A 27,112-nucleotide genomic window follows, 5' to 3' on the forward strand; every position below is an offset into this window, starting at 1 on the left:
GACCGGGTTATACTTTATTTCCACAGCATACCATGAAGACACCAAGCGACTGAAACACAAAGGTGACCGTTTGTCTTGTTAAACATTTTACATGACTCAGCTCCTTTTTACAGGCCATGGGACATGGGTTGTTTTACAGAAAGGCTCGAAGCACAACCCGCGATCGTTGAGTTCTTTTCCCAAACCGGGTCCAAGTCCTAAAATTCAGCTTCAGTTGAATTGAAACGCATGCATTGGTGAGAGGGCATTCCTTCCACGACCTCTCTTCAACTGTTTACTCCCTGCTGAAATGAATCATCCTGTCGACCACACACACACACAGTAACACAGGACACACTACCTGTAATACAGCAGCAAAGTCATAACTCAGATATCACCACCTCACACTGACAACTAATGACAATCCACCGACTGACGATGTACAGTGAACGCAGCGAGGCTGACTTCCACAGCTCACATTTCGAACCCGGCAGTCACAGCTTGCCCTCAGGCACAGCGCCGTCTTTGCCGACCCCTCCCTTGTCTCTATTCTTACCAAAGGAGAAGGAGAAAACACCCCCGGCCGCCTCCTCGGCCGCTTTCTGCCCGACCCCCGCCTTCAGGGCCCCCTGCTGGTGGTTGGCGGCGCTGCCGGGCAGCAGGTTGGGCGTGGACGGGGTCGGGGTGCTGGCCCCCCAGAAGTATATGGCCTCCCCCTCGGGGCAGGGCGGCAGGCCTTTGCTCAGGTAGCTGGGACTGGGACTGGCCGAGGACGGCAGCGTGCGCTGGCTGCCGTTCAGGCAGATGGAGTTGTGATCGGCGGAGCCCTTGCGCGAGTTTCCCGAGGAGCTGAAGTTGGAGGAGCGGTAGTTGTACGCCCTCCAGCCCGGACGCTTCCTCTGGTGACACTGGCACCGGAGGATGCGGATGAAGGCCAGCTTGAACTCGCGGTTGTAGCAGGGGTAGATGATGGGGTTCAGGCAGCTGTTGAAGTAGCCCAGCCAGAAGATGACTTTGAAGAGGGGGTCGGGTGGGCGCAGATTCACATTAAAAGACCCTGAGGAGACACACAATAAATCTATTAGCACATTAGAAGTACGTAAAGATCTGCACTCAAACACTTTTAACTGTGTCAGTCCCATGGCCAATTTTTACTGGTATTGGGACGAATCAGTGGCTGCAATTCACACGTTACTCAGCAGGGGGCAGCATTGCTCGCCACGTTGCCTGCAGGCAGGACGTAGGGCAGCACAATGCCACATCGGGGAGGACAGTGAGTTCCACGTAGTATTTATCCTCAAAGAAAGAGCTTCATAAACAAGACAAAGTGTCTCCTCTGAAGAAGAAGTGTAGCTATTTTCTGCCTGTTTATGTGAACCACTTTTATAAGAACAGGGCGAGAGTGGTACGACCCTGAACTGCCTTTCAGATAAATACACTGTGAGACATGCTGGTCCGACAAAAGGGTTTACATTTCACTGAAAAAGAAGCGGCAGCCTGTTCCCTGAGAGGTCGCCTCACACTACGAGCACAAGTTATTTGCACCTGTAGCAGATGCAGTGCTGCTGGTGCAGTTTGTGCGCGGCTGCAGCACGTGTGAGCTACAGACTCAGAAGCGTGTTTATCATGTATGTTAATGAGAGGGGCCTCTTTTTTAAAAAGACTAATCCACCCCTGTGTTTTTGCAGAAGCTGCTGAAGTGAGAGGGGAAACCTGAAGGTGAACGCGGAGAATTTATCAGCACATCTGTGTGTTTGTGTCGGCAGATCCGACTAAATGCGTTTCTTTATACCAGCCCTAAAATAATGTCAAATTCCTGGAGCGAGGGAAGATGAACCGTAATCTGAGGCTGTGATGTGTGAAATTACATCTGGTATATTATTATATGCAAACACAGAGCCATGAATATCAGATCAACAGATTTAATCATTCTTTTAAGCAGAACATGGTACATTATGCAATCTGGGGGTGAAATGCAATATTGGCTGCAATTAATGTTAATCTCCTCAGTAGAAATGTGTCCACTTGAAGAGTATAAAAATAATACTACAACACCACACATTAGTTAATGTGATGCCTATAAATAGTTGGAAGCATGTTGGCTATAGAGCTGTGGTCAAACTCTGCAAACTTCCTGAAGCAGGAAGTAGAACATGGCTGCCACTTCCTGTGAGTGTCTGTGGATTAGTGGCATCAGAGACAGGTGAGTGAAACTGCAGTTCTGTGGTTCTTGCTAAAAAGAACCCAACATGAAGTGACTCATTAGCGATGGAGCCAGTGGTGGACCCTAATGTGGAGTTTAGCTGCAATATTTGGTGTCTCGCTGGATGCTGATGAGTCTGGGCTGCGTATGTGTTAGCTCGTTTATTAACTTCAGGGAAAGTATTTTTGCTACAACTTGAGGAAATGCCACTCTACAGCTTTGTTTTCCTAAATCACAGCGCTACATGCGAGCGTTTGCTCCGGTGGCCAGACTGTGAGATGGATGGAGAATGCTGTCTGCATGCGTCTTGGCCTCTTGTGTTGTAGATGAATGGCTCTCTGCTTGGTGGCTGGTATTTTCACATGCTATTTTCGCTGTTGGACAGCCACTTAAATGTGATTACATAACTGTGAATTATGTCTGTGACTGGATACAGAGTCGGGTGGAAATAGAACTTGGTCCGACTTTTATTTCTCTCTTTCTCGTGGCCTATCACTGTTTGTCGGTCGATCTCTTGTGATATTTGTTCCCAAGTGGCCCAACGAAGTTTCATTCGTTATAAATAATATTGATTTATTTATGGGAATTAGATGAATGAAATGTTTAAATGAGCATCTCAATAGTTGCAGGTTGTCGAATTGACCAACAACTCATTTCATTTTTCTTTAAATCTGTTGCACCTGAAATATTCAGAATGTACGAACACCATGCATCTGGTGTGACTTTGTAGACATCTCGCATGTGCAACTACACGCTCAAACCCGGCTCAAGCTGTGTGGCGACGCCAGACCGGCCCCCGTCTGGAGTCCAGTGGGGATACTGTAGGAAAAGGTGGGATGCTGCCAACACGAGCCTGCGCTCCCTTTTCCGCTCGTGCACAAAATAAAAGTGTAGGAACCACAGAAACAAATAAGCGTTTCCTGCAGCCAGACACGGTGCATGTTTGTGATTTTAAGTTGTGTGTGTGAACAGGGTCCATTTTTGTCCCTTCAAGAATGTTTACATTAAAAGGCCCCAGTTTGCAGGACGCGAGGGCCGCGTCTGTTAAACAATGGCATATAGATAACTGTGTGAACTGTTGTTGATGGTGGTCTCTCCCCTTCTGCTTAGTGAAATGTTGCACCTCCTTCCTGAAGACGCGCACAAATGCTGCACTGAGACACAGGAACATCTTAACAAAACCAGGCATCCTGTTATTCTTTCTAATCGGAAGAAGCATTACCTATTTTGTGCCATGTACTGCACCGAAACACCCGCCCGCCCACACACAATCTGCTCTCCACAACCTCACACATCCTGTTTCATAACACACCTATAAATACGATTAATATGCCTTAATCCAGAAAGACAGAAGTATTATTGCCCTCGCATATTGCTTTCAATGAAACCATGGCATGATGCTATTTTTGGGAAATTGAGCTGACGTCCCAGGGGCCGCTGGATTCACCCCCGCTGCCCCGTGGCCCTACCAGTTCAGCGCTGCCACTTCTTTTCTTCTCCAGCGCTTTGACATTTAGCACTCTCATTATTTTTCCTCTTCAAAAATCATTTCAATTACCCCCAGGGCGCACGGCTGGCCAGCGTAATGTAACAAGTGTGTGAGAGGCGCGCACACGCGCGGAAACGATCGTTAACACCTCCGAGTGTTAGTTTCTCTCACTGGGGCGGGCGGCTCGCACCAGTTGCTAAACGCAGACCCTTCGCAGGACAGAAGCGTCCGGGCGCGAAGGAGCTGTGGGAAAGTGTGTGCGTCGAGCTCACACGTGTCCCCATGAGAGCAGAGCGGTTCTTCTCTGGCTGTGCCACAAATCAGAACGTGAGCTCCCCTAAATCTGCAGCTATGTTCAACTTATCCTAACAGAGCCTTAATTGGAAAACTGTTTCCATGTTGTATGACAGTATTTTGGAACATGTAAAGGCCACATTTGCTTTTTTGCTTTTCCTTTGTGTGTGTGTAGAGCTAAAAGGATTTGATGAGAATGTAAACTCCATTAAGCCATTTGTCAAACCGTGCAGTATAATAACGATGCACTAATACCAGCTGCTTGTTTGGCTCAGTGATGGCATTTATTTTTTATGTTTTGAGATTTTTGTGAGACAAGAACAATAACAACAACGGAGGTCTTTCATATTATTACAGGGATAATGTGTATTTGCTCCTGTTTTGAATACTTTAATAGGAAAACAATTATCAGCTTATTATAAAATTGCTTATTAATGTTATTACTGCTTTTGAAATCAAGTGAATCAGATATTTTGTTGAATAGAAAATACTGTACAAATAGACTTGAACACAACTGGCATTGGTATAAAGCTTTTATACTTTAACATTCATTTTTGTATGTTTGTCCTCAGCTGTAATGCATCAATAGTTTAATTAAGCATAATTAGGCTGTTGCCTTGATATTTTAACCATAATAAGCATGTTGCATGATCGCGTCCACAGGTTTGTGTGTAAACACATCATCCCTGCTGACAGACGTGTGAAGGTGTCTCACAGTGACTGTGTGTGTACGTTTGTGACCAGGAAGCCTCCTTACAGTAGTGATGACATAAACGCATGGTGGTACTTATAACGCTGACGTCTCGATATCTGGCTTTGCTCCAAGATGATTTGTAAGAGGAGATTTAGATGTAGATTTTAAAGCCTGAAAAGTGTGTGAAGGAGACTTCATAGTTTGCGTGAACCTGCTCCTTCATACAGTCCGAAGCTGAGACATTAGAGGTCAAGGCTTCTTGTCTCAAGGCATAAAAATAATCTGATGTCACCGAGTCTTGGTGTTAAGCAAAGACAACTTCAAACAAACGAGATCATCACGTCCTGAGTATCTGCTCATCACGTCTATAAAGAAGCCTTAGGGTACAAAGTCAAGAATAGCCACTTGAAAACTGAATCACGTTTGACTAAGTTCGTATTTGCCTAAGATCTATACTACCATCAGATGACTACACAAAAATCTAATTAGAAGTGGGGATACATTTGTGCATAAGTATATTCCCTAATAAGGAGGCAGCTGGCTTAAAGGTTTACTGTGCTGATGCAGTTGAGACGTGCACAGACACACAAATGTTATCAGGCATCTACACACAAACAAGATGCAGGCGGCAGCCAGCAGCCCAACACACCGCCAAGCAGGAACCCAGCATATGTTACATATCAGTGACTGAATGCAGAGGAAGGACCAGGCTAATAACAAGTGTGAGACAGGAAATCCCACTCTGTGGGCGGAGGCTAATGAACGCTCCGAGAGCAACAGGAGGAGAGAGCAGACGCATCAGACGTGAAGGATTAAAGTTCAGATTCTAGTCGAATCAAGAGGCTGCTCACCTTAAGCTGAAAGGGCCTCAAATGGACGGGGAGGCTCTGATGATGGAAAAACAGTGTCCTACAAATACTGTTTGTATTGTCTCACTGTCTAATGTAGTTCTACACAGCTGAGCTGAGGCCTTTCCGACACATAAGACTCCTCACTGACCTGATCCTTGCATGGAATTATATTTGTTCGACACTGGAATCTCGCTGGCATTGAAGATAAAGATTAAAAAATGACCTCTTCGGCACCGCACAGTCCGCAGCGTGAGCATTTCCACACAATCTAGACTGTTTAATTACCCCTGCAGTCTTGTAAACAGCCGCGTCAGTGGGGAGCCGCACACTTGCCAGCCTCAACGGCATCGGTGCATCACAGGCCTGAACGAGAAGCCGAGGGAGGCACCCACTCCTCCCTTGGCGCAGACAAGGAGTCTGTCACTCAAATCAACAGTCACTCATCACACAAAGATGTTTTTATCTGTGAATTCACAGATTTAGGAATAATTGTTGCTTTGGTTTCAAATGGTGCACACCTGGAAAGTCAATTAATGAAAATACTTTTATCACACACAGCAACTTCCTGTAACCAGAGACATAAAATGGCTTAAATCTTAAGGCACCATACTTAGATTGAATGCCTGGATAATGTAAAAGGGTAATAGTATATATATATATATATATAATTTATTCCTGCAGCATAAAACTGACTCCTGCCCCACTAACCCCACTAACAGCTTTGGTGACGATTCAAAGCAGCAAATACTGCCCATGAGACGTCCCCACTGCCAACTAGCTATAATTTACAAGGCCTGCAGCAGCAGCCTGCAGCTGCCTGGCTTCCAACTTCCACCAGAGATGCACCTCGACTCTCATTAACTAATTAAATGGAGAATGGGGAAGTTTTGAAATTGGAGCGGGATGTGGGATGCGTAACGCGGGTAGATTGGGGAAATGTAATATGTTACACGCTTTGAGCGGACTTGTCGAACCTACCTATGGGTAAGGCCAGAAAGAAGGGCAGCCAGCACAGTGTAAACATGCCCACCACAACTCCCAGAGTCTTAGCCGCCTTCTTCTCCCGGGAGAACTTCAGGAGCTTCACGGTCAGGGAGCTCCGCGCCTGGTGCGCGCGCCCCTTGCCGGCGCCGGAGCCGCCGGGCTCCTCGTGCACCTGCGATCCCTTGTGGATCCTCAGGGTCAGCTCGCTGGAGTCCATGCGCTCGCGCATCACGCCCGCCTCCAGGTTCTTGGTGGTGCGCTTGGCGACGATGTACACGCGGCAGTACATGGCGAGGATGACGACGAGCGGGATGTAGAAGGAGCCGAGCGACGAGAAGAGCGCGTAAAATGGCTCCTCCGTGATGGGGCACTCTTTGTCGTCCGGCGACGGCGGCTGCTTCCAGCCGAGCAGCGGTCCGATGGAGATGACCACCGACAGCACCCACACGCCGAGCATGGCCAGCAGGGCCCGCCTCTCCGTCACGATGCCCGGGTACTGCAGCGGGTGGCTCACGCCGATGTAGCGGTCGATGGATATTACGCACAGGCTCATAATGGACGCGGTGCAGCAGAGCACGTCCACCGCCGCCCAGATGTCACAGAAGATCCTGCCGAACACCCAGTAGTCTAGGATCTCCAGGGTGGCGGACACCGGCAGCACGGTGGTGCCCAGCAGCAGGTCGGCGATGGCCAAGTTAATGATGAAGTAGTTGGTCGGGGTCCGCAGGTGCCTGTTGCACACAACCGAGAGGATGACGAGGATGTTGCCGGCGATGGCGAACAGGATGAAAGCCCCCAGAACCAAGCCGAGCGGGATCGCTCTGCGGAGGTCCACTTCCGTGTGGTTCCCCCTGGAGCCGTGGGTGAAGTTGACCCGGGAGACCGGTCCCGGAGTCCCGTCGAGGTCCGCGGAACCATTTTTCCACAAGTTCGTCAGATCGTCAGTGATCAGACTCATGTTGACTCAGGAGGTCCTCCATAGCAGGCATCAGTCCACTTGTGGCCGTAACTCACAGAAGAGCTCCACTCGACTTACGCGAACCGTCCCGAAGTCCAAATCCGCGTGTTCCCGACTGCGCGTTCGTGGCGTCGTCGCTGAGATGTTCCGTCACAGCACACCCGCTGTCCGCGTGGCTGCGCGGTCCCCATCCAGTCCCTCTCCCTCCGCTCTCCTGAGGGCTCAGCGGAGAAGTGAGCGGGGCAGCTGTCATCCCCGCGCAGCTTCGCCTTATAGTGAGCACTCATACCTAAACGGGAGCGCACGGAGCCACATGACGCATCGTTGCGCGTCTTTTTCGCATCTCACCGTGGGAAGGGGGTCATTAATGACCTTTGAGGCAAAAGCTGTGCTCTGAAGGTGATATCCTTTTAGAAACCACGCCCTCTCTTATAAGAAGTCTTTCTCAAGAAATAAATTATTGAGGAAAAATGCGCACGTAATCCCATTTTGGATATAAACATATTTAGTGGGGAGTCACTGATATAATGGTCCAAATTCAAACAGCTCATTCCTCTTGTTTAATAACGTTTTGATCACTCAGGAACTAAAATGATGGGGGACATACATGTCAATTTAAAGCCATACATTGAATTATTCTGCGTGAGCTCATTACAAACTTGAGCCCCTCCGTTTTCTATGTAGCAGGTGGACTGGAACATTGTCAGTCTCATCGCCGTTTCCGAGTTACCGAAGATCTCTTGAAGGTCGACATCAAACACCTGAGCTGAGCAGAATGATTCAACCAAGCAGAATGAATAAATGCGGGATTTGTTCACGAACGCAGAGCTCAGACGGGCTGTAAATCAAGCGGCGCTCACATGGGCGCGGCGTGGGGCAGCATTCCTTCAGAGAGGATTAGACACGCTCCCTCTCAACCCTTCAGCCGGCACCAGCGCTCATGATCTACATCTTTCTTAAAAGATGAGCTGGATCCTATCCATTCGTGTCTACTAGACTTTATCGCTGGAACGAAATGCATTTCATCGGCCATTTCCCCGTGATTAAACACAGTGGACTATCAAATAGAAGCTTTGTCGTCGGGACCTGTGGGTGAGAAAGTTGATCTTTGGAAATTCAGCTTGAACAGAAGCATCATTATCCTCCTGCGCCTTGAAAAGACCCTTTTTGTTTTCCCAGTGCAAACTCTATACATCTTGTGTTTAATAAGGCAGAACAATTGAGTCCTGTTTTATTGGCATGAAGCAGTTATTGTTTCACCCCATATGACAATAAAGGAGCTTTTCATGATTATCATATTTGAATGTGCTCTTACTTCCATAGTTTTATCTTAAGTTATATTTCACTGATTGACGTTGACATAAATGTTTAATTTCATTTGTGCCTGAGGTCCGGATCCTCAGTGTTAAATGGTTTGGGTTCAGCCCCATGAGTTAAATGTTTTTCCTGCTGCGAAGCATTAAGAGGTGAGAGTCTCCCTTTGACCTTTTCTCCTATTCAAGGCCTTTGCTCGAAGTAGGTTATTGGCGGCAGAGCCCAGCCCACTCACACCATATGTTCAGCATTATTCAGTTGAACAAGAGAAACAAATCCTTTTAATCATCACATCGAACACACAGGACGAATTTAGAAGCTGTGAGCTGTGATGATCAGGGGCGAAGTGTTGTGACACTGCTCTCCGACAGGTCTGCAGCAAACTAAGGGAAAAGCAGAAGTTCCTTAACTAAAAGCGTAAGCCTGTTTCAGCAACATATGCATAAAAAGTATTTGCAAAGAACAACATAAAAAGTCTTGTAGCAGTAATGTATCAGTTCATCAGCGCTGGACTCTGAAACTGTATCACAAGGTTGCTTTTTGTGAAATATTGCAGTTACAGTATTTTAAATGAAACCATATGAGAAGTGTGGAGGAGAAGTCATCCTTTGGTGGAAACGCTAACAACTCAGAGGCATCTGAAATATGATAAGGGGCCCCAGCCATACATGTGCTTTTTGTAAGGCCCCATGAGCCAAAAACACAGGAGCATTAGAATAATTTAAGAATGTATTTGTGAGCTTGTCTGAAGCGGTTCTTGGGTTCGAACGCCTGCAACTGCAAGACTAATGGATTGAAGTAAAAGTACACTATGTAGTGAAGTAAAAGTATTCTGTACAGTAGCATGTACATGATGTTAAATAAGGTATAAAGGCCGCACCGCTGCTCTGTGTTGTGTTTTATTTCTTCATTTTCCATCAGTGACAAACTCGCAGGAGGTTTGGAGACACTCAGTGAGTGTGAAGCCAGCTGACGGTTGGCTCCAACAACAAATCTGTTGCCTGGAGGCAAATGAGCAGTTTACACAATGTGAAGTTTCTCAGTTTAATGCAAACCCCGGTTCTAGAGGTGTTGATGTGTTCATCACATCAATAGGTAGATAAATGCCAGCTGGCAGTGAAGCCCACACACAAACTTAATCTATAGCAGCCCACCTGGATGAGTGGGCTCCCGCTGCCTGGTCGTGTAGTCGCTCCCACACCATACATGGAAAAATGTTGCGTAATAAGCCGAGACCCAGAAAATACTTTCTTTTTTTTTTTTGTTGTGTAACTGTTTTTTGGATTAGTATTATGATTGGGGAACAACCAGAAATAGACTGAAGAAGCCAAGACACAAAGATTGAGAAGGAGATTATGTCCTCCACGTTTGTCACTCTTCATACATTCAAGCTGGAGAATAGCAGGATGCTCGGCTCCACGCTGCACCACAAAAGGCCTGACACTCGCACATTTTGTGCCCATCACTCAGAGGAAGTTGTATTTCAGCGTGTTTGGAGTAATGCCTGCAAAAATAGCCTCCAGGCATGTACCTGCAATTATGACGGGGAACAGCGCTCACGGCTGTACAGCGAGGTTAATAATGCACTTTTAGCAGCGATTCGGTGACCTTTTAACGTTCCCCAGTGAAATGGCAAGAAGCATATTACACTGGAGCTCAAGTATTGTAGCATAACGTACGTTTTGTTTTGCTTCAGGTACCGGATCTGCAAAGATGAACATCATCTAGTGCTGGAATTCCTACATGTGATGCAGTCGAGTCTACAATTGCTTGTGTTTAAACTATCAGATCAGACTTGTGGTTGTTGCAAGGAGCATCGTCTAATGATCAGACAACCACCAGGTGGAAGTGAAAGATTTTTCTCTGAAGCAGTTCCTATTTAAAGCTGCACTGGTCAATGCTGTTTATACAGAGAACCGAGTCATGAAAAGTCAAACAGTCCGACTTATTCAGCTATCATCTCGGTTCTATGGAGCTTTAAAGCTTCTTTGTGATTTCACTGCCAACAGCTTTAATATTCCGGTTCAGTCCCACTGCTCTCGATTGTTGTCTCGCCATAGAGGGCAGTTCGATTCAGCAGCTGCCCACAGTGAGTAGTGAGTTGTGAGGACCCAGCAGCCACAGATATCTGCCTATGGTAGAGACCAAAACAGAGCAAATAGCAGTCTGGACGCTCGACTGTTTGTTAATTAAGCTTTATTTTGTGTTCGTTTTCCAGACACACAAGTCTTTCCATTATTCCCAGACTGCTGCCACATAGAGGTTTCCATTAGGTGAAAAATAACCTTCCCCTCTGTCTTTCAACATGGTGCCATCTCTTGGAAAAACAAATGAGATCCCATCTGGTTTCGTTCAAAGGTGGAGAGGATTCACACCTCTGCTTGTGGACGTGACGGGCATCGCCACCTGGTAGCGCGCTTCCCAAAAAAGCACCACGCGGAAACCAGACCCAGGCCGCCAGACACTGGAGTCCTTCTTTGCGTTTCCCTGGCAACACGGATCCGGGCTTGCTGTCCAATGTTTCCTATTTGGGATAACCTTAAATATTTTGGCTAAGAAATCCACATAGCTGCCAGAGTCTCCAAAGAGTGCCACAAAAATGGGAAGTAAAGTTAAAGTGTCCTTTGGGATTATGATGGGAATTAATGTGACAGTTTAGAAGAATTTAGGAAACATCTAGGAAACCTGCTTTATTATATGGCATCGGAGGGTTCAGGCTTTTCAGCTGAATCGTAAAAGAGAAGCCATTTGCCTAACTCATAAGTCAGACTGCTGATTTTAGTGGATCTACTGCTCTATGAATGGAAATACCTGCATAGGCAGTGGGTATTAAGTGCACTACTGTGACCAGCTATCGTTCATTAAACATTTCACATTACCTTCCCAGCAACTTGAACCCGCATCGCGTTTGAATTTCTGCGCTAACGGCCAGCGGGCGATTTTCTTGTGATTTTCTTAACCACACTCGTTACTCAGTTTCTGGTTTCCATCAGCTGCATCACAGCAACACTGGAGTTTGTATAGCAACAGGTCCACTAGCCATTACCTTAGCAAAGCTACAATAAACAGGCAAAAGTCTGCATTCGCTCTCAGTATATTGGCCAAAAACAAATGGTGCAATATTACTTTCGTCTCAGTGTATTGTTGCCGTTAAGGTTTATTGTCGCCTCTTAATTGCTTGTGCTTAGCGATACCCAGCAGCTTTAAACTCAATACAACAGCAGTGTTGACACAATGAGTCTTGTCTGATGCTGGGAATTATGTGAAAATGACTCCTATCTTCCTGGATCTTGGATCGTGGCTGTATGAAAAAAATTGAAGGACAACAAGGTTGCGGTGGTTATGTCTTAGCCTTTAGATGAGTCAGCAGCTGGCATCGGTCAGTAAAAGTAATGAAAAGCAAAGAAAACAGATTTCGTCAATGCTCCTCAGCTGCTGATGCGCCAAAGGAGACCAAATTGTTTCGGGCCGCACAAAAGAGCAGCTGTATAGCTTTTGTTTTGCTTCCGTCGAGCCGGAGGCGTGATTGAGTTTATCTGTTTGACGATACCTTGAAAGACGATCTTTCAACTCCGCTGTTTTTTGTTTTCTCCTCTTCATATAGCTGCTCGTCTAGGAGAAGTCCTCATACAGTACCTGCCCACGCAGTCACAGTGACTGCCCATGCAGTTGTGAAGACCGTGCAATGGGGCATTTACTGCCGCACGCTGATAAGGTGCTTGTCCTGTTGAAAATGAACAGCTGGCAAAGACCTGATTTACTTCCTTGGGGGGGAAACGCAAGTCCAGCTTTTTAACGCACCATTTATATGTGGCAAAGGGGAATCGGAAGCAGTGCAGGTAGGGACACATCGCTCAAACTTGATAAAGCTCTACTATTATTCCTGGCCGACCCCGTCAGAAATGCTCATGGCTGCAAAATCAAATCAGGGTGTTAGCAGAGGCTGCTCGACAAAGACAAAACCAGGGCCGTAGTGTGTGTGTGTGTGTGTGTGTGTGTGTGTGTGTGTGTGTGTGTGTGATGGACTGCACTGTGGCTGGACTTGTAGAAAGGTGTGTACATCAGAGGGGATTCTTGGCTGGGGATGCCTGATAGTGGAGAGGGCCTGGCAGGAGCCCGGGCTGTACATACAGGGAGCTGCTGAGTGGACAGTTTAGCAGCGCCGGCCATTAGATGATTGCTTCTAATCTTTTGACAGACGAGCGACGCGCGTTATGTCTTCAGTGTTTCCGCTCGCTCCCTGTCCAGCGGCCGAGAGACGAACCAATGGACGCGACGGCGGCGTCTCCAACTGTGAGGAGCCTTCACTTGCTCGTTACATGAATGGCGTGTGAATCGCACTGTGGCAAATGAGAGCTTCCAGTCCACAAGCGTTTCATTTCATCGGTGCTGACAGGTTGTTAGTCCTGCGCAGATGACATAATTGACACTATAAAAGAGCGCGTTAGCGGCAGCCGCGGTCTCCGTCATCTACAAACGTATATCGTAGTAATTCTGCTTTACAATCGGCCGCAGAGCTGCACATCATTATTCCTTTTCAATGCTAGTAATCTACTAGAATACCAGTTAATTCTACCTGAAAGTAAAAGGCAATTTCTGCTCGAGGGAAATGTTTTGCCCGCAATCAAAGCAATTTGTGTGTGTGTGTGTGTGTGTGTGTGTGTGTGTGTGTGTGTGTGTGTGTGTGTGTGTGTGTGTGTGTGTGTGTGTGTGTGTGTGTGTGTGTGTGTGTGTGTGTGTGTGTGTTTATACGTTACGAGTCTTTTTGGCACATGCCGTGTGCACTATGTAAATCTAAGTCTGTAATTGTGACGATAAATGGAACTGACAAACTGGCATTGACACGAGGACAACGGCCGATCAGCTAAATTATAGTGTACCCGCTGTTTTTGTTCATTTTCCTCCGACACCAAACCTTTGGCAGATGTGATTGAAGTCAAAGTTATGACAATCGCACATTGTGATTTTTTTTTTTTACTACTACAACTAAAACATTTTGTTCCAGCGCTGTGGCTCCGGCAAAATAAAAGGGGAAACGGATTCTGTGAATTAGTGGGTAAATGATGAGCACATTTTAATTAGATCTCCATTGTTAATCAATAATGCTCCTCAGACTACATTTAAAGTTGGCACCAAGGCTTTACAGGAGTGTGTGTGTGTGTGTGTGTGTGTATGTGCTTTGCTGCTCGAGCCTTTTTGATGAAGTACAATGAGCATTCCTGAGGCCGCATCAGTCAGTGGCTTGTCTTCTCCACCACAGATCACTGGGCTGATTGATCCTTGTCCTCCTTGTATCAGTCAAAAGGATCTTGTTACTTATTGACTTTCAAAGTGCCACCGCGGGGTCGAGGTCAGCTTTACCTCTAAACAGGATCGGTGAGTGGTGAACTGGCACAGCGTTCGATGCCGGCGGCTGCACCGCTGCCCCGCTAGCGGTGCAGCCGCCGTCCCCGTGTGTTCTCCTGCCAGCCGTGTCTCTGCGATGCGGGGAAGCCTCGGCTGCTGCCAAGTCTTTGACGTGTTCTTCAGGTTACGGTAGCTGCTGACGTGCGCAGCCAGCTGAAGATGTATTCACTGCATATTAGCGGTTTGATGCAGAATTTAGCGGCACTGTGCGTCCAGATCCAATCTGTCGGAGCAGCTGCCTTAAAGTGTTTCAGAACAAATTAATTACTGAGTAGCATTTAAAATAGTAGGTTTATACCCATGACATTCATAAATAAACATTTCTTATTTGTATATTTATTCGTTTCAAACTGAGTGTTTTCACATTTTGTGCCCTGTGAATTTTGCTTCTACCTGATGGTTCCCGTGCACAACACAACAGCTGGCGCTTGCAAATCAAAGCTAACCGACCAATTCTTCTTCATTGATCCAAAAGAACACGGAGCCCAGATCATCGCGTGACCCCTGCTGCAAAGCCTTAATGGAAACCTATTGAGTTTAGCTGAAGCGATGGCGACTCTGCTTGCGTCAGTGGCTCTCGGTTTCTCCGAATATCTTGTAAAAACCCGTGAATAAACCTTTTTGCCTGAGGTGCACTGAGGCGTGGAACCTGGCTTTATGTAGCCAGACAAAGCCGAGGAACCCGCGTGAGAACCGCTCCTCGGGAAGCAGGTGGAAAGGTTGAGATCCGCGCTGGAGCTGTCTGTTCCAACGGATTTGCTTCATTCAAGAGCGGAGACACGTTGTCCTCCTTCAGGTCCAGGTGCTCTGCGCTCATCCCACGCTCATTTTTATTTTCCCGTTTTGAATTGGTTTATTTTGAGCGGCTAAAGGACCCCGTCGCGGAAATGTACACATTCTAATTAAGAGCAAAAACAGGATGCTTTAAAATCTACAGGAAGTCTTTGTTTTAAGGAAAACACATCTACAAAACATAATGAGACGGTTTCTGTGGGAATGTGCTTGTTTGGTTAGCTTGGACATCTGACATTGGAAAAGGTTGCTGAAAGCAGCAAGAGATTTCGGATGATATGACCGTGGCCTCACACTCCTCTACAGCAGAGGAAGGTCACATCAGGCCCCCCGCGGAGAAGGACAAGCTGTCGGTGAATAAAACTGGCTTCTCCTCATCAAAACACAATCCGTTTCTAAGCCCCTGTTGCTTTCACTGTATTTAAAAAAATAATAGATCCACAGCTGTGGTTTAGCTGGTATGTGCTCGAGTTAAAGGTCATCACCTCTGCAGCAGTTTTCCATCACATCCCAGGAAGAATGAGCTGATAATACTGTGTAAGGAGGCTACAACCAAAATCAGCCACCATACATGTAAACACAGAGTGCCCTGGGTCTTGCTTGCTAATTGTTATTTTTAGCTATTAACATAAAGAGCCTTGGTTTACACATAATCTAAATATGCAGCCTTAGGACAGAGCTGTGGATGAAATGAGCGTGATTTCCAACTGTAGCACATTAACTCATCTTCAGTGCATGTAACACAGAGCGGGCAACGTTCAGACCGAGCAACGGCGCCGGTTTCCCAGCGCTTCTCTAGCTGTTAAACCTGCCACTACGTTGACTGGCTGCTCTCCATCTGCGTCTGCCTGCTGTTTGACGGAGTGCTCCGTGGTTCTAATGGCGTTTTTATGAAAATGACCGCCTGTTGCAGCTTAGCAGGACACGATTAGTGCCTAAAATGAAAGAAAACACTCAAGGTGAGAGGTTACGGCATAAGGGAAGATTTGAGTGACCTTGTTCATGTTACACATGGCCATTTGCTCCATCACTGTAACTAAATGCCAGCTTTTTGCCCTGATGTGTGCAGTTTTTTTCAATTCTCTCATCTGAGTCTGAATAGAAATGAACACAATTATGATAATAAAGCTAAAAAAAATCCCCCAAATTTCCCACTGATTCAGTATCTAATTTGCAAACTGTCATAAAATATTGATTCAATACCCCTCAATGCCTCTAATGTGTATATCAAAAAGCTATTAGGCCACATTTTGGAGGCAGTTTACATGTCTGGAAAAGCTGCAAAGAGACTTAACTGGATTGAGTTATCAGTCCCAAAGGTAGATGGGGTATTTATAGGCTCGTTTGTTTTGCTGCTGTGATAAATACGAGCTCTCAGGATCCTTTACAGAGTATCATTACTGTGGAGTCGAATGACGATGATGTGGATTTGCTCCTGATCATGTACAGCAGCGACTATTTGGTGTTGCAGCAAACTGTAGGAAACCCATTAGCAGAGGTTTAGGTGCTTTATGTGAGGGCCCATATGGACATCACATGAACTGCAGCTAAAACAGTCTGGAGATAACGTAAATCATTGATGATTTATGTTAATCTATAGAGTCTTTTAGTACGTGAGTCAAGAAAAAAAACTATAAGTGGGAATTTGTGATTGCATCCTAAAATAAGGTCTCACAGATGGCTCTCTTGACACTGAGCATGGCCAAACCTCCATGAGGAGGGAGATATTTTCATCCTGAGAATTGTTGTGGTCCCAGAGATCCACGAGCAGTGATGAGGACCAGGGACTTAGGGAAGTATTTGTGTGGCAGAAAGATGGAGATAAATTACTAGCATCTGCGGGTTTCCAAGTTGTGAAAGGTTTCCAAACTCCAGACTGGGTTCAGGTGCTTCTCTTTGCCAGTAATCAAACACAGATATCAAAGCCACTTCTGATTTGTGTCATTCAGCAATTTATTTTTATCCCCACAGTGAGGATGAGGAAAAAGTCTCTGGCCATGATAAAACTTTATTTAGTATTCCAGTTTGAGAAGCAATTCATTGTATTTGGGAGATTGTATATAAAAAAGCACTGACCCATTAGCAAATCTGAACCTATTGTTTTGTCATGAAACTGTGTGAGAGTAGACAAATATTTCAAAAAGCTCACATTTCTTCACATTGGGAGCACATAGTTGCAGTTAGTGGTGGAGGAGGGAGAGACTGGACAAGCACAATGACAAATGTGTTTGCCTATACTTTATTTATTTAAGTTTGAGTGCATGTACGACATGTTTTCAGTGTCGTGTCATACTGGACATTGAGACCTCCCAGATATTGCAACGTCCAGAACTCGACCTCCCAAAACGCAGGAACTGCTTTTGGTTTAGACCTAATAAGCTAATTACTGAACTTTACAGTTGCTGGTAGATTCTATTACTCTGAACAGATCCAGGCTGTAGTTATGCTAGGCTGAAATGGCTGTTGCTTTTACAGTTAATATAATTTAAATCTTCCAGCATTCAATCTAATCAGCTTTGTCTTCATCCATCCTTGTAAAAACATAATCCTAAATCATCTATGATTTTATTAACGTCCCACCTTTTTACCCCAGATTCAGCTTCATTTTTAAACCTGACATTTAGACTCTTTGACAGCTTCTCTGTTCACTCTGCTGCTGCTGATATAATATTCTTCATAATAGACTCTATTCTGTTAGAGTTCTCTATTCTGTAACTCTCTTTTTATGTTCCAGCCATTTGCCAGACATTCACTTATGCAGATACTTTTTTAATTAGCGTGCAAAGGTGCAGTTTAATTTGAACTGGGGTAATGCATCAATGCTCTGAATGATAGTGACGAGAAGCACTTAATTTCAAGGGACATTGGTTTTAGGAGAACTTGTACCATGAGGTGCAATTTCATAAGTATTTTTTAGGAATGTTTGTAACTTATTTATGTAAAGAAAAAGTGAAAACAAATTCATCCTTTGAAACCTCTACAGATCGCTGCTGAGACTTGATTCACCAGATGGAGACAATATAAATGATTAAAGCAGCAGATAATAAGACGGGGAGCAAGGTCAGAGTGGGAAAAGCTGTTCGCAAATGCAAGATGCTGAATCTGTACTTCTGTGGCTGCCTCTGAGCTCTGCTTGATGCAAACTTAAGAATAATCTGAAGAAATGTAGACTCAAGGGCAGTCATAAGAAGTCGTCCCACCCTCAAAAGATCATCAACAGAAAAAAAAACAGATGCACTCTAATGTTGTTTTTTATCTAATGGAACCACTGGTGATAAAAGGTGAAGGCTGTTTTCATGCAAATTCCTTTGGGCCATAAACCAACATGATGGTCAGTCGTCAATCCCTAAACTCTGTTTGACCCTCTATGAGTGAGTACAGGCACAGTCATCATTGTTCCTGACAACATCATACACCTCATTCATGGTTTTAAATGTTGGAAACAGACAATCAGTAAAGCGCAGGTTTAGAATTATCAGGTCAGTTTTAATGATCTTGTTTGTTTGTGGGTCTTTCTGCCTCCAGTTTTGTCATTAATGCCACATCACCCATAAATGTCATATTCAAACCCAGTTACGACCGTAATGTTTTAAGTGTTTTTATATAAAGTCTCACACGTCAAGTTGTCAAATTCAATCAGAGGGTACAGGCCTAATTACTGCCTTCCAATCTACCAGGCTCTCCTGTTGTAACGTGTGGTAATAGTTGTAATTTCGGTGTCAGTGTGCGCCGACAGTAATTGTTTCCAGATCACAGCCTCGGTGGTTGACTGAGCTCACCAGACCCATGGCAGCGGCTGCACGGTGGCTTCTCGTCGGGGTTTTCCCCTCTCCGCGTGTCTGTCTTTAAGTTGATAACACTTAACCAATTTGATCCTAATCACATCCTCTGTCTTTGGCCTTGATCTCTCCGAGGAGGCTCTCATCGTCCCACCCTGGGCTTTAAACGCATCCACAGATGTTGTCCTGCAGCCTTGACTCTTTATATCTGATAGGGTTCGACATCAAGAAGAGTATTTTACAGATCTCCTCTATTACACTATTTAAGTCTCTGAGGCTGCTCAGATAATAACAACACCCCCAGGGGATATATCAGCTTGCTTTCCCTCAGGAGCGACAGGCAGAACTGGAACAGCATCCGGCACCAGACCACGGAAATTCTTAAGCCCGTTAAACATCTGAGTTCCCAATCAGAGCGTGATCTGATTCAGCTGTGCTGAAGCTGTGACGTCGGGTCACCACTTGTGACTTACGCCGCAGAGAACGTGTTCCTCACCTTCTCGCAACGCGACGTGGAGCTGGCGGAAACGCCGGCTTTGACTGATCTCTCCAGGATAAACCTGTCACGCAGCATCGCTTTAGACTCGTACAATTAGCCTCCACCCCTGTGGAGAACTGTGACCTCAGATGCCTTCAGCGTCGTATGTAATGCTTCCTCAGCGTGATGTTTGAAGAAGTAATTCATCTATTACACACGCTTGTTCAACCTTTAACCCACAGGCTTTTTTTTTTTAACAAAAAATGACCCAGGAGCCAATTCTTCACCGCTAGATAAATGTATTACGCTGTAATCGCCGCAGGCTGGGACTGTTCTCTGGGCTCCAATGTTTGCCTTCACCTGCAGAGTGTGTGTGTGCGTGTGTGCAGACACACAAGCCTTACATTATTTGGGCATTTGTTAGCATGCAGTAGTGGTTTATGGCCTGGGGCATCTCACCACTTGCCTGCAGGCTGAGCCAATCATGTACATAGACAGTCTGGTATGTTCAAGGCCACATAAACAGCTTCTGGTCTCATTTGTGGCTTCAACGAGAGACCAACTTCCCATGTGAAAACTGCCCAGACTTGCCCAAAAAGACATTTCCTCATATGAGGTAGCAGGCTGACGAACTCGAGGCTCAATAAAAGCCCTCCATGCGATTACAGAGGAGGCGCATGAGGTGCTATGCAAAATGAGGGGCCATCTCCAAACGTGAGAATTTGGATTAAACGTTTGATTTGTGTGGCAGCCATTGTGAAACGCTGAAGCACTTTTGAGGCATCTGATCTGATTTGATTTTGTCAAAATACATTGCTCCATGTTTTCATTGTTGAATGAATGACAGCGAACTCCGCTTTGACGGGCTACAGTATGTGAAGGAAGCTGCTCGCGTGTGTTTGTCAAAATGAGTCTTTTGTCGCCTGCGACGTTTGTCATAATTGTTAATTAAAATACAGCTGTAAATTTTTGTACAATCTGTTATGGGGCAGTATGAAATTAGGTGACTGGATGAAATGGAGAACTCAGTTTTACCGAAGTATGTGTCAACTCTAGCTTTTGTGTAAATAGTAAAGCTAATGGTGGTGGTGTCTATAAAACAACAAAGGTGTCATAACTAATAACTCATTTTGGTCTCTACAGAATCTGTGTAGGAATCATAATTAGGACACAGCAACGTGGCCATCACTGACCCCCAGCTGGAATTACCCTTTAAGCACCAGCAGTAGCTGTGAAATTAGGCCAAAGTCCAGCAGGAGATTGTTTTGTTTTGCCTGTGCTCTCCATCGGTGCAACAATGTAAGGTCACAGAAATCCCTGGAAGTGCACAAGGAGTCATTAGCGTGATGGCACAGAAAGGCCTGTACAAACAGGCAGCCTGTGGAGAACGCACCCGCTGACCAGTCAGATGCACGAAGCAGCAGCGAGGAAGGAAAAGACATGCAGATGCCTGTTTCTCATCAGTTTCCTCCACCTTCCTGATGCAAGATCATCGTGGATGCATTCGACTGATGAGGAGAGTCAGGAACGTTGGATTCAAACACTGCTGAGTCACTGGACGTCACCCGTGGCCTCTAATACGGTTCTCAGGGCGCGCCGGTACTTATAATAGTTAAGCGTGACTCGCAGAGAAATCAATCCCTGAGCGAACGTAAAACGTGGCCTGCTAATAAACGGGGCCAGTATTCCAGCTCGTCCTCGCTCAGAGAGCGTCGGACCGGAACGCGCCCCGTTGCTGTTTTGAAACAAACAGTCCCACAGTCGTAAACAGACGGTTGCTCGTGACGCCGATGCCCGTTGCTGCGCGGCGGTTGTCATGCAGTCCTACAAAAAAAGGGGGATAATGGCTGGATACGTGCAAATGTCTCATGTGCTAAGTCTCAGGAGAGGTTTATATTTGGAGTTTGTCTCCAAATATATCGAGCTAGAATGTGCCTCCAAATTTTGGCACGGAGCAGAGCTCTTCTCCACAGATGAATGTGCCATCTTGGCTGCTACACTTCTCGACCAAAGCAACTTAATTGATTTGCTGTGATGATTTCACTAAAACACAGACAATAGAAAAAAGAGTCACGCTGAAAATCTAATCAAGTCACATTATTTGATGAATCCAGTCATGAAGTAAGTCACACCTGAAAAGACAATGACTGCAAGATCAGTCTAGAAGATCTCTTTAGACAGTTTGACTTATATTGTTGTTATTTGTTGTTTTTAAGTTTAGTTGAATAAATGAGCTGAACTTTTAAACAAGAGTTGATTTTTACTAATCATGAGATTGTACAGTATCTCTATATGGACATATAATCAAAGGAGAGATGCATGACTGATGATGACTTATTACTCCAGTCATCTAATGTTCTTGCTTCTCCAGATATTTATACATTCTGTCCTATTATTACCAAAAAGGGATGATTTGATTTCAAGTCTTTCACTGGAGAGAAGAGTGTGTCATGAGTCATGGCACAGATGAGATGGACTCGAAGAGAGGGAAACGTACTGACAAACTAACTAGACAAAAACCTCAGCATCACTTCAGTTCTTTGTCTGTTCCTGTTTGGAGTTAATTACCTTAGATTTGATTAGTAACTGGGAAAAGGCTGCTTTTGTGTAGATTCGTTTTAAATCTGTCTGTAATATGTGTAAAATATCAGATCTTTGTTATAGGGATAAAGGTTATATTCTAGAAATGGTCCAACTGCATTTGTGGCTACAGCAAAATTGAGCAATGAAAACTAACTAAAGCTAAAATGTTACTAGGGTTGTTGCCCCGTATTCCCTGATGGTTAAAATAATATTTGCCAGTAAAACATTCAGCCGCACTTGTTTTTATAGAGTTTAAGTGTCAAGGAATAATGCAGTAAATTAATAAAAATACATGATATGCTTGTCTGCTGTGAGTTTACTAACTCCCCCAGTCAATATGAGACAGTCATGCAGCATTTGAAGCAGTAGCTCAGTGGGCCGGAGGCTGCTCCTAAGATAGAAGGAAGCAGGATTTATGCTTTACTTGGACTGCTGAGAGCCGGGGTCATCCAGGCCCACGAGAGGTTATGTGCAACTTGGCTTTCAGGCTTTCAACTTGTCAGAGATTTATGCCATCTATAATATGCCGTGTACACTCCCTATAGGAAACCGCTATAATGTTGAAAAGCGATCAGGGGAAAACCAGAGCACAAGGCTTTGCTGTATCTAAACAAAATAATAAGCTTCTGTGCAACGGTTCATTTTTCTTATTTGGTGAATTCAGCGTGGGCCCAAAGTTACAGGCAACTTTTAAATGCTATGGGTAGATGTTTGTTTAAGAGGTCGAGGTGACAAAATGGGAATCGTTCTTATTTTCAGCTGTGTCAGTGTTGTTACTTTTAGTTTAACTGATGTTAAGCACAAGTCATGGTCTCCTCCTAAACATAAGCTGTACAGTTACACACATTAATACTGGATCCCAGGACAAAAAATGACCTAAAAGCATCAGGAATGATCACCAGAAACATTCATTTAGTCCAGATCTTAGCACCAAGCATCGTTTTTTATGGTGTGGATCAACGCAGAGCCACCAGACGAGTCGCGTGAACTATTCTCTCATGCATCACTTCACACCAGAAGTCACCACCATTTTGAACAAAGACTGATTCAAGGTCAGAAACTGTGGCAAAGGAACTTTACAGTACATCCTGTTTACGATATTAATACAAACACACGCATTTGTAGCGTGTGTGGGAAAGGTGAGGTGAAGTACGGTAGCAGCAATGTGACAGAGAACATCCATATAAAGTGTTAGAAAATGGAAAGAAAGGAAAATTAATCCACTGAATCAATAAATCCAACAAAAATCCTAGATTCCTCATGTAGAGAGTCAAAGGTGATGGATTTTGCCCTCCAGCATGTATCAGTGTCTGACAGCCGCCTGGAATAAAACAAAGAAATGACCAGTTCTATTAGGAGTGTATTGACATAATCATAAAAACAAACAATACGTCGACTCAACACAACGAGAAACCATGAAGATCCCCACAGGGAGCGAGTGAAATTTAATGAGCTGCGCCGTTTCCACTTTGCTTATAACTAAACTCCGTGCTGTGAGTCAGACGTGCTGCTCAGTGGGCCCAGTTATAAGCCATTCATTTAACTTTACTGCTTAATCTATACGTCCAAGCAAATTTGAATAATGAAAATATCACCATGTTCTCGGGAACAAGACAAGCTCAACTGAACACTGCGCGTTCCTCTCTCCACGGAGGGAAACGCTTTGTAGAGCAAATTAGAAAAGTCCGAACAAACAGAGTGGATAATAAAGTGCGCATGTGATTCATTAGTGTTTTTGTGAAGCGAAATATTGGCAGAGCTGCTGCGTTTGAAGGATTTGCCGAGACACTAGTTTGTATCTGAGGTGTTTCTGTTGCCATCCATCCGTCAGACAGTCCTCACGCTGCATCTCAAAGCCATTAACGCCTGTGTGCTATTCCTTCAGTTCTCGCATTAGGTCCACACACACACACACACACACACACACACACACACACACACACACACACACACACACACACACACACACACACACACACACACACACACACACACACACGGAGGACGGACATTAAAATGTGCCATTTGGGGGAACGGAGCTGCTATCTTCTCTCTGTTTTAATTATTGTCATTACAGGATATAGTGCAGACAAGCGCTTGGGTTGTTTTCTCCCACTTTCCATCTCTCACCCAGGACTCGCTCGGTGCTCGGCGGAGCCCGTCTGAGACGCTGAATCAACCATTGCATGCAGCTCGGTTGTGCCCGCTGTGGCAGATCAGCAGCACCAGCTTATCACAGCCAGACTCTATCTGCTTCCTAAATGAAGGTTTGTCATCAAGACAAATATGCAGAACGTTATTACATTGTGTCAATCAAATCTTATGACTCTACGCAATGACGGTGATGGTTGGAGCTCTCCGGACCTTTGAGGCCAATGCTAATATCAATGCTAGAGAGCCTAGAACTCTGGGAATCAATCTATGCCTTGATCCTTTATCACAACATCACATTTTGTTAGTGCCTTCACTGAACTGAAATGGTAAATTACTCATTTAAAATATGTCAATAATGCAACATTTAATCAGGGACATGCTGAACTATCATTTTATTGATTAAATGTGTCCTGAGCTTCAAAGCAGCTTCAAATTGTCCCGAGTGGAAACACAAAATCTAACCATAAGGTCCGTGTTTACAGTGGGTTGATGAGCGAGTCGCAGATAAACCTGCAATCTGCGCATACAAACAAACTGGCAACTTCATCCACCGCCTCAGCCAGATTCAACAGCAATACAAGAAGAAGAAGAAGAAGAAGAAGCCAGCGTGACATCATCCCTCATTCCCAGCTGATGCCTCATGTTTGTGAGGATTTAGACGAGTGTAATAAAGGCAAGGTAACAAATGCTTTGAAATATTAAAAACTCATAAAGCGTGTGTGTGTGTGCATCATTTACACTGTTTCTGAGTTTCTGGGAAGCAAAGATCTCTCTCTCTCTCTCTCTCTCTCTCTCTCTCTCTCTCTCTCTCTCTCTGTCTCTCTCTCTCTCGTATCCTGTCTCAGCTGTAGGTTTTACTTTACTTCGTCTCATTGAAATGCCACAGCCGTCTGTGAGAAACTCCGTCCGTCCCCCCCAGACCCCCCCCCCCCCACCCCTCCCGTTCAAGGGAGCTGCACAGTTGCAGCTACAGTGTCTCCAAGGAGACGGCTTCGCCCCGTCTGCAGGCTGCAGCACAATGCGGCGGAGATGAGAGGTCAGCTGTGTGACCGGCCACTAATCTGGCTGATTGGTCATTTATTGTGTGTGTCTGGGCGGTCGCTGGAGGTTTGCAAGCGAACAGCCAGAGGGAAAGAGGGAGATAGAGACAGAGCCGTGGGTTAGAAAGTTTCCTTTACACTTGGCCCAAAATCAAAGTTGTAAATCACTTTTTGTCATAAAATATATTTACAACTATTTTCGGTCTTGCAAGGAGATACAGAGATGTCTTTGCACAACTTAAATAGTGACTCCATGCTATTTTGAATGTAAACAACACAAACATGACCATTTAAAGTCATTTTCTAAAATCTATATAACATTCCATCATGTTATTATATTTATTTCCCAACTTCATAACTGACATGTGGAACTGCTGCAACTACAGAAGCAAAGCCCATCACTCATACGGCCTGTGGGTGTAGATTTTATCCTGTGGAGTTTTTAATAGCTGGAGCTCAGAGAGTCCGTGTTTGGATTGTTCTGGTGCACTTCCAGTGAATGTGAGGTGCAGTAATTAGCTTCACTGCAGTGACCTCCATTACAGTATATACAGTAAGATGACTATGCACAGGTCATGTACACTACATGTACATACAATGTACATGTACTAATTTCCAGCACTCATTAATGTGTAAAACATAAAAAGAGAAGCCGTTTGACAGAGATCTGGCAAACATTTGACAATCGTGTAATTTGATTCAAAGCCCCAACTAGAAGAAAGAAGAAAGAAAGAAGAAGAAAATTTTTATGAGATCAAGAATGAAGCTTTTTTAGAAGAAGATATAAAGTTAAATGACTTCTAATGCCGTCCGTTATAAATGTTCATTAAATCTTTCTGCTCTGCTCCTTTGGTTCACCCGCTGTTCTTCCTGTAGCTATGCTTAGTTTTACAATGCACTTGATCATTTTAATAGACATTTTGGATTCATTAGATGTGAGTTTTTTGTTTTTTTACTAGTAAATGAGGACTTTATATAACCACATGCATTTGCTGTTTTTTCTGTCTGAAAAATAATTCTTATTATAAAATGCATAAACTGGTAAAATTAGTAAATTTTAGGAAACCTTTGTGAAAAAGATGAAATTTCACATTGCACTGTTTATTTTCGTGTGTGGCCTCTCAGGTGACATTTTTCCTACTGACGCTGCTTTCTCTCCCGCTTTCCATTGTGCCACCTATTGACACAGTGTGTTTCCTTCCCGTCTTTGTTTAGAGGCTTCATACGAGTCAAATCAGCAGTGATGTTCGGCTGAAGATGGAAGACGCGCGCTGCTGACCAGACGACTCGATGATGGAGAATCACTGCGTTAAGATTCCTGAAATGACTCAAGGAGGTACTGGTCCAAGGACGGGTCCGTTTCCTGACACTGACTGCAGTACAGCAGGAACCAATGTGAAAGCTGATATAATATTAATAATAATAAACACGGGCAGAGTTTGAGAAGCATTTTTAATCACAGAAAGATGTTACATGTCTTAAACGTACCTAAAGTCAAGTGCAACACATGACACTTTGTTTAAATACCTGTTATTGGGTTGAACCTTTGGAGACGTGCGTCTGGAAGTTGCAGCTCAAGCCTCGTACGGCAGCGCTGGACTTTTAACCTGCTGATTTATGTTTCCAGCACATATTTGGAGTTGCGTTGGGTCCATATGGGCTGCGTTGAAGGGAGCTGCAATAAATCAAATCCTCTGTCCTGCTCAGTGACTCAATCAGCAGCCACGGAGTGGATCTGATTTTAGATTAGGAAATGGCCGAATAACAGCAGAAATAATTCCTTCATCGGTCATAGTGTATCTTGACTAATTGGGCTGTTGCTTTCCAATTTAGTTTCAGGCGGTAGTTAAGTGTGAAGTCTCTGTAACAGTGAGGGGATTATTTTACCAATCAGGCTCCTACTGTATAACCTCTAATAATGCAAAACTTTTATTAGCAGACTGAGTTGAACTGTGTGCGTGTGTGTGTGTGTGTGCGCGTGCGTGTGTGCGTGTGTGTGTGCGTGTGTGTGTGTGTGTCTGTGCGTGCGTGCGTGCGTGCGTGTGTGTGTGCGCGTGAACACAAGGACACAGATAAAACACCGGTTTCCTCATGAACCTCGTCTCTGGCGTCTC

The 27,112-nt window shown here is 44.9% G+C and overlaps 1 protein-coding gene and 1 long non-coding RNA gene across 2 annotated transcripts; one reads left to right on the plus strand and one right to left on the minus strand.

Annotated features, from left to right (window-relative positions):
* adra1bb (adrenoceptor alpha 1Bb) lies at positions 1-7,815 on the minus strand. Its single transcript, XM_029165519.3, has 2 exons — positions 6,489-7,815; positions 1-1,036 (listed from the first exon to the last, which is right to left on the minus strand). Exons 1-2 carry the CDS (start codon positions 7,450-7,452, stop codon positions 474-476), a joined length of 1,527 nt encoding a protein of 508 aa, XP_029021352.1. The 5' UTR covers positions 7,453-7,815; the 3' UTR covers positions 1-473.
* LOC114864624 (uncharacterized) lies at positions 2,120-26,591 on the plus strand. The gene is made up of 4 exons (XR_003787366.2): positions 2,120-2,182; positions 23,939-24,071; positions 24,441-24,636; positions 26,214-26,591. It is a non-coding gene; the product is annotated as an uncharacterized LOC114864624 (long non-coding RNA).
* Positions 26,592-27,112: the final 521 nt, after the last annotated feature.

Source organism: Betta splendens, chromosome 10, assembly GCF_900634795.4.
Source record: "Betta splendens chromosome 10, fBetSpl5.4, whole genome shotgun sequence".
NCBI lineage: Eukaryota > Metazoa > Chordata > Actinopteri > Anabantiformes > Osphronemidae > Betta > Betta splendens.

What these genes read in the sequence shown, in the direction of transcription:
- adra1bb (XM_029165519.3), bottom strand. Translation starts at nt 7,452, where the DNA reads ATGAGTCTGATCACTGACGATCTGACGAACTTGTGGAAAAATGGTTCC. An exon ending in CTTTCTGGCCTTACCCATAG is followed by an intron (nt 1,037 to 6,488) that starts GTAGGTTCGACA and finishes GTGTCTCCTCAG; the next exon opens with GGTCTTTTAATGTGAATCTG.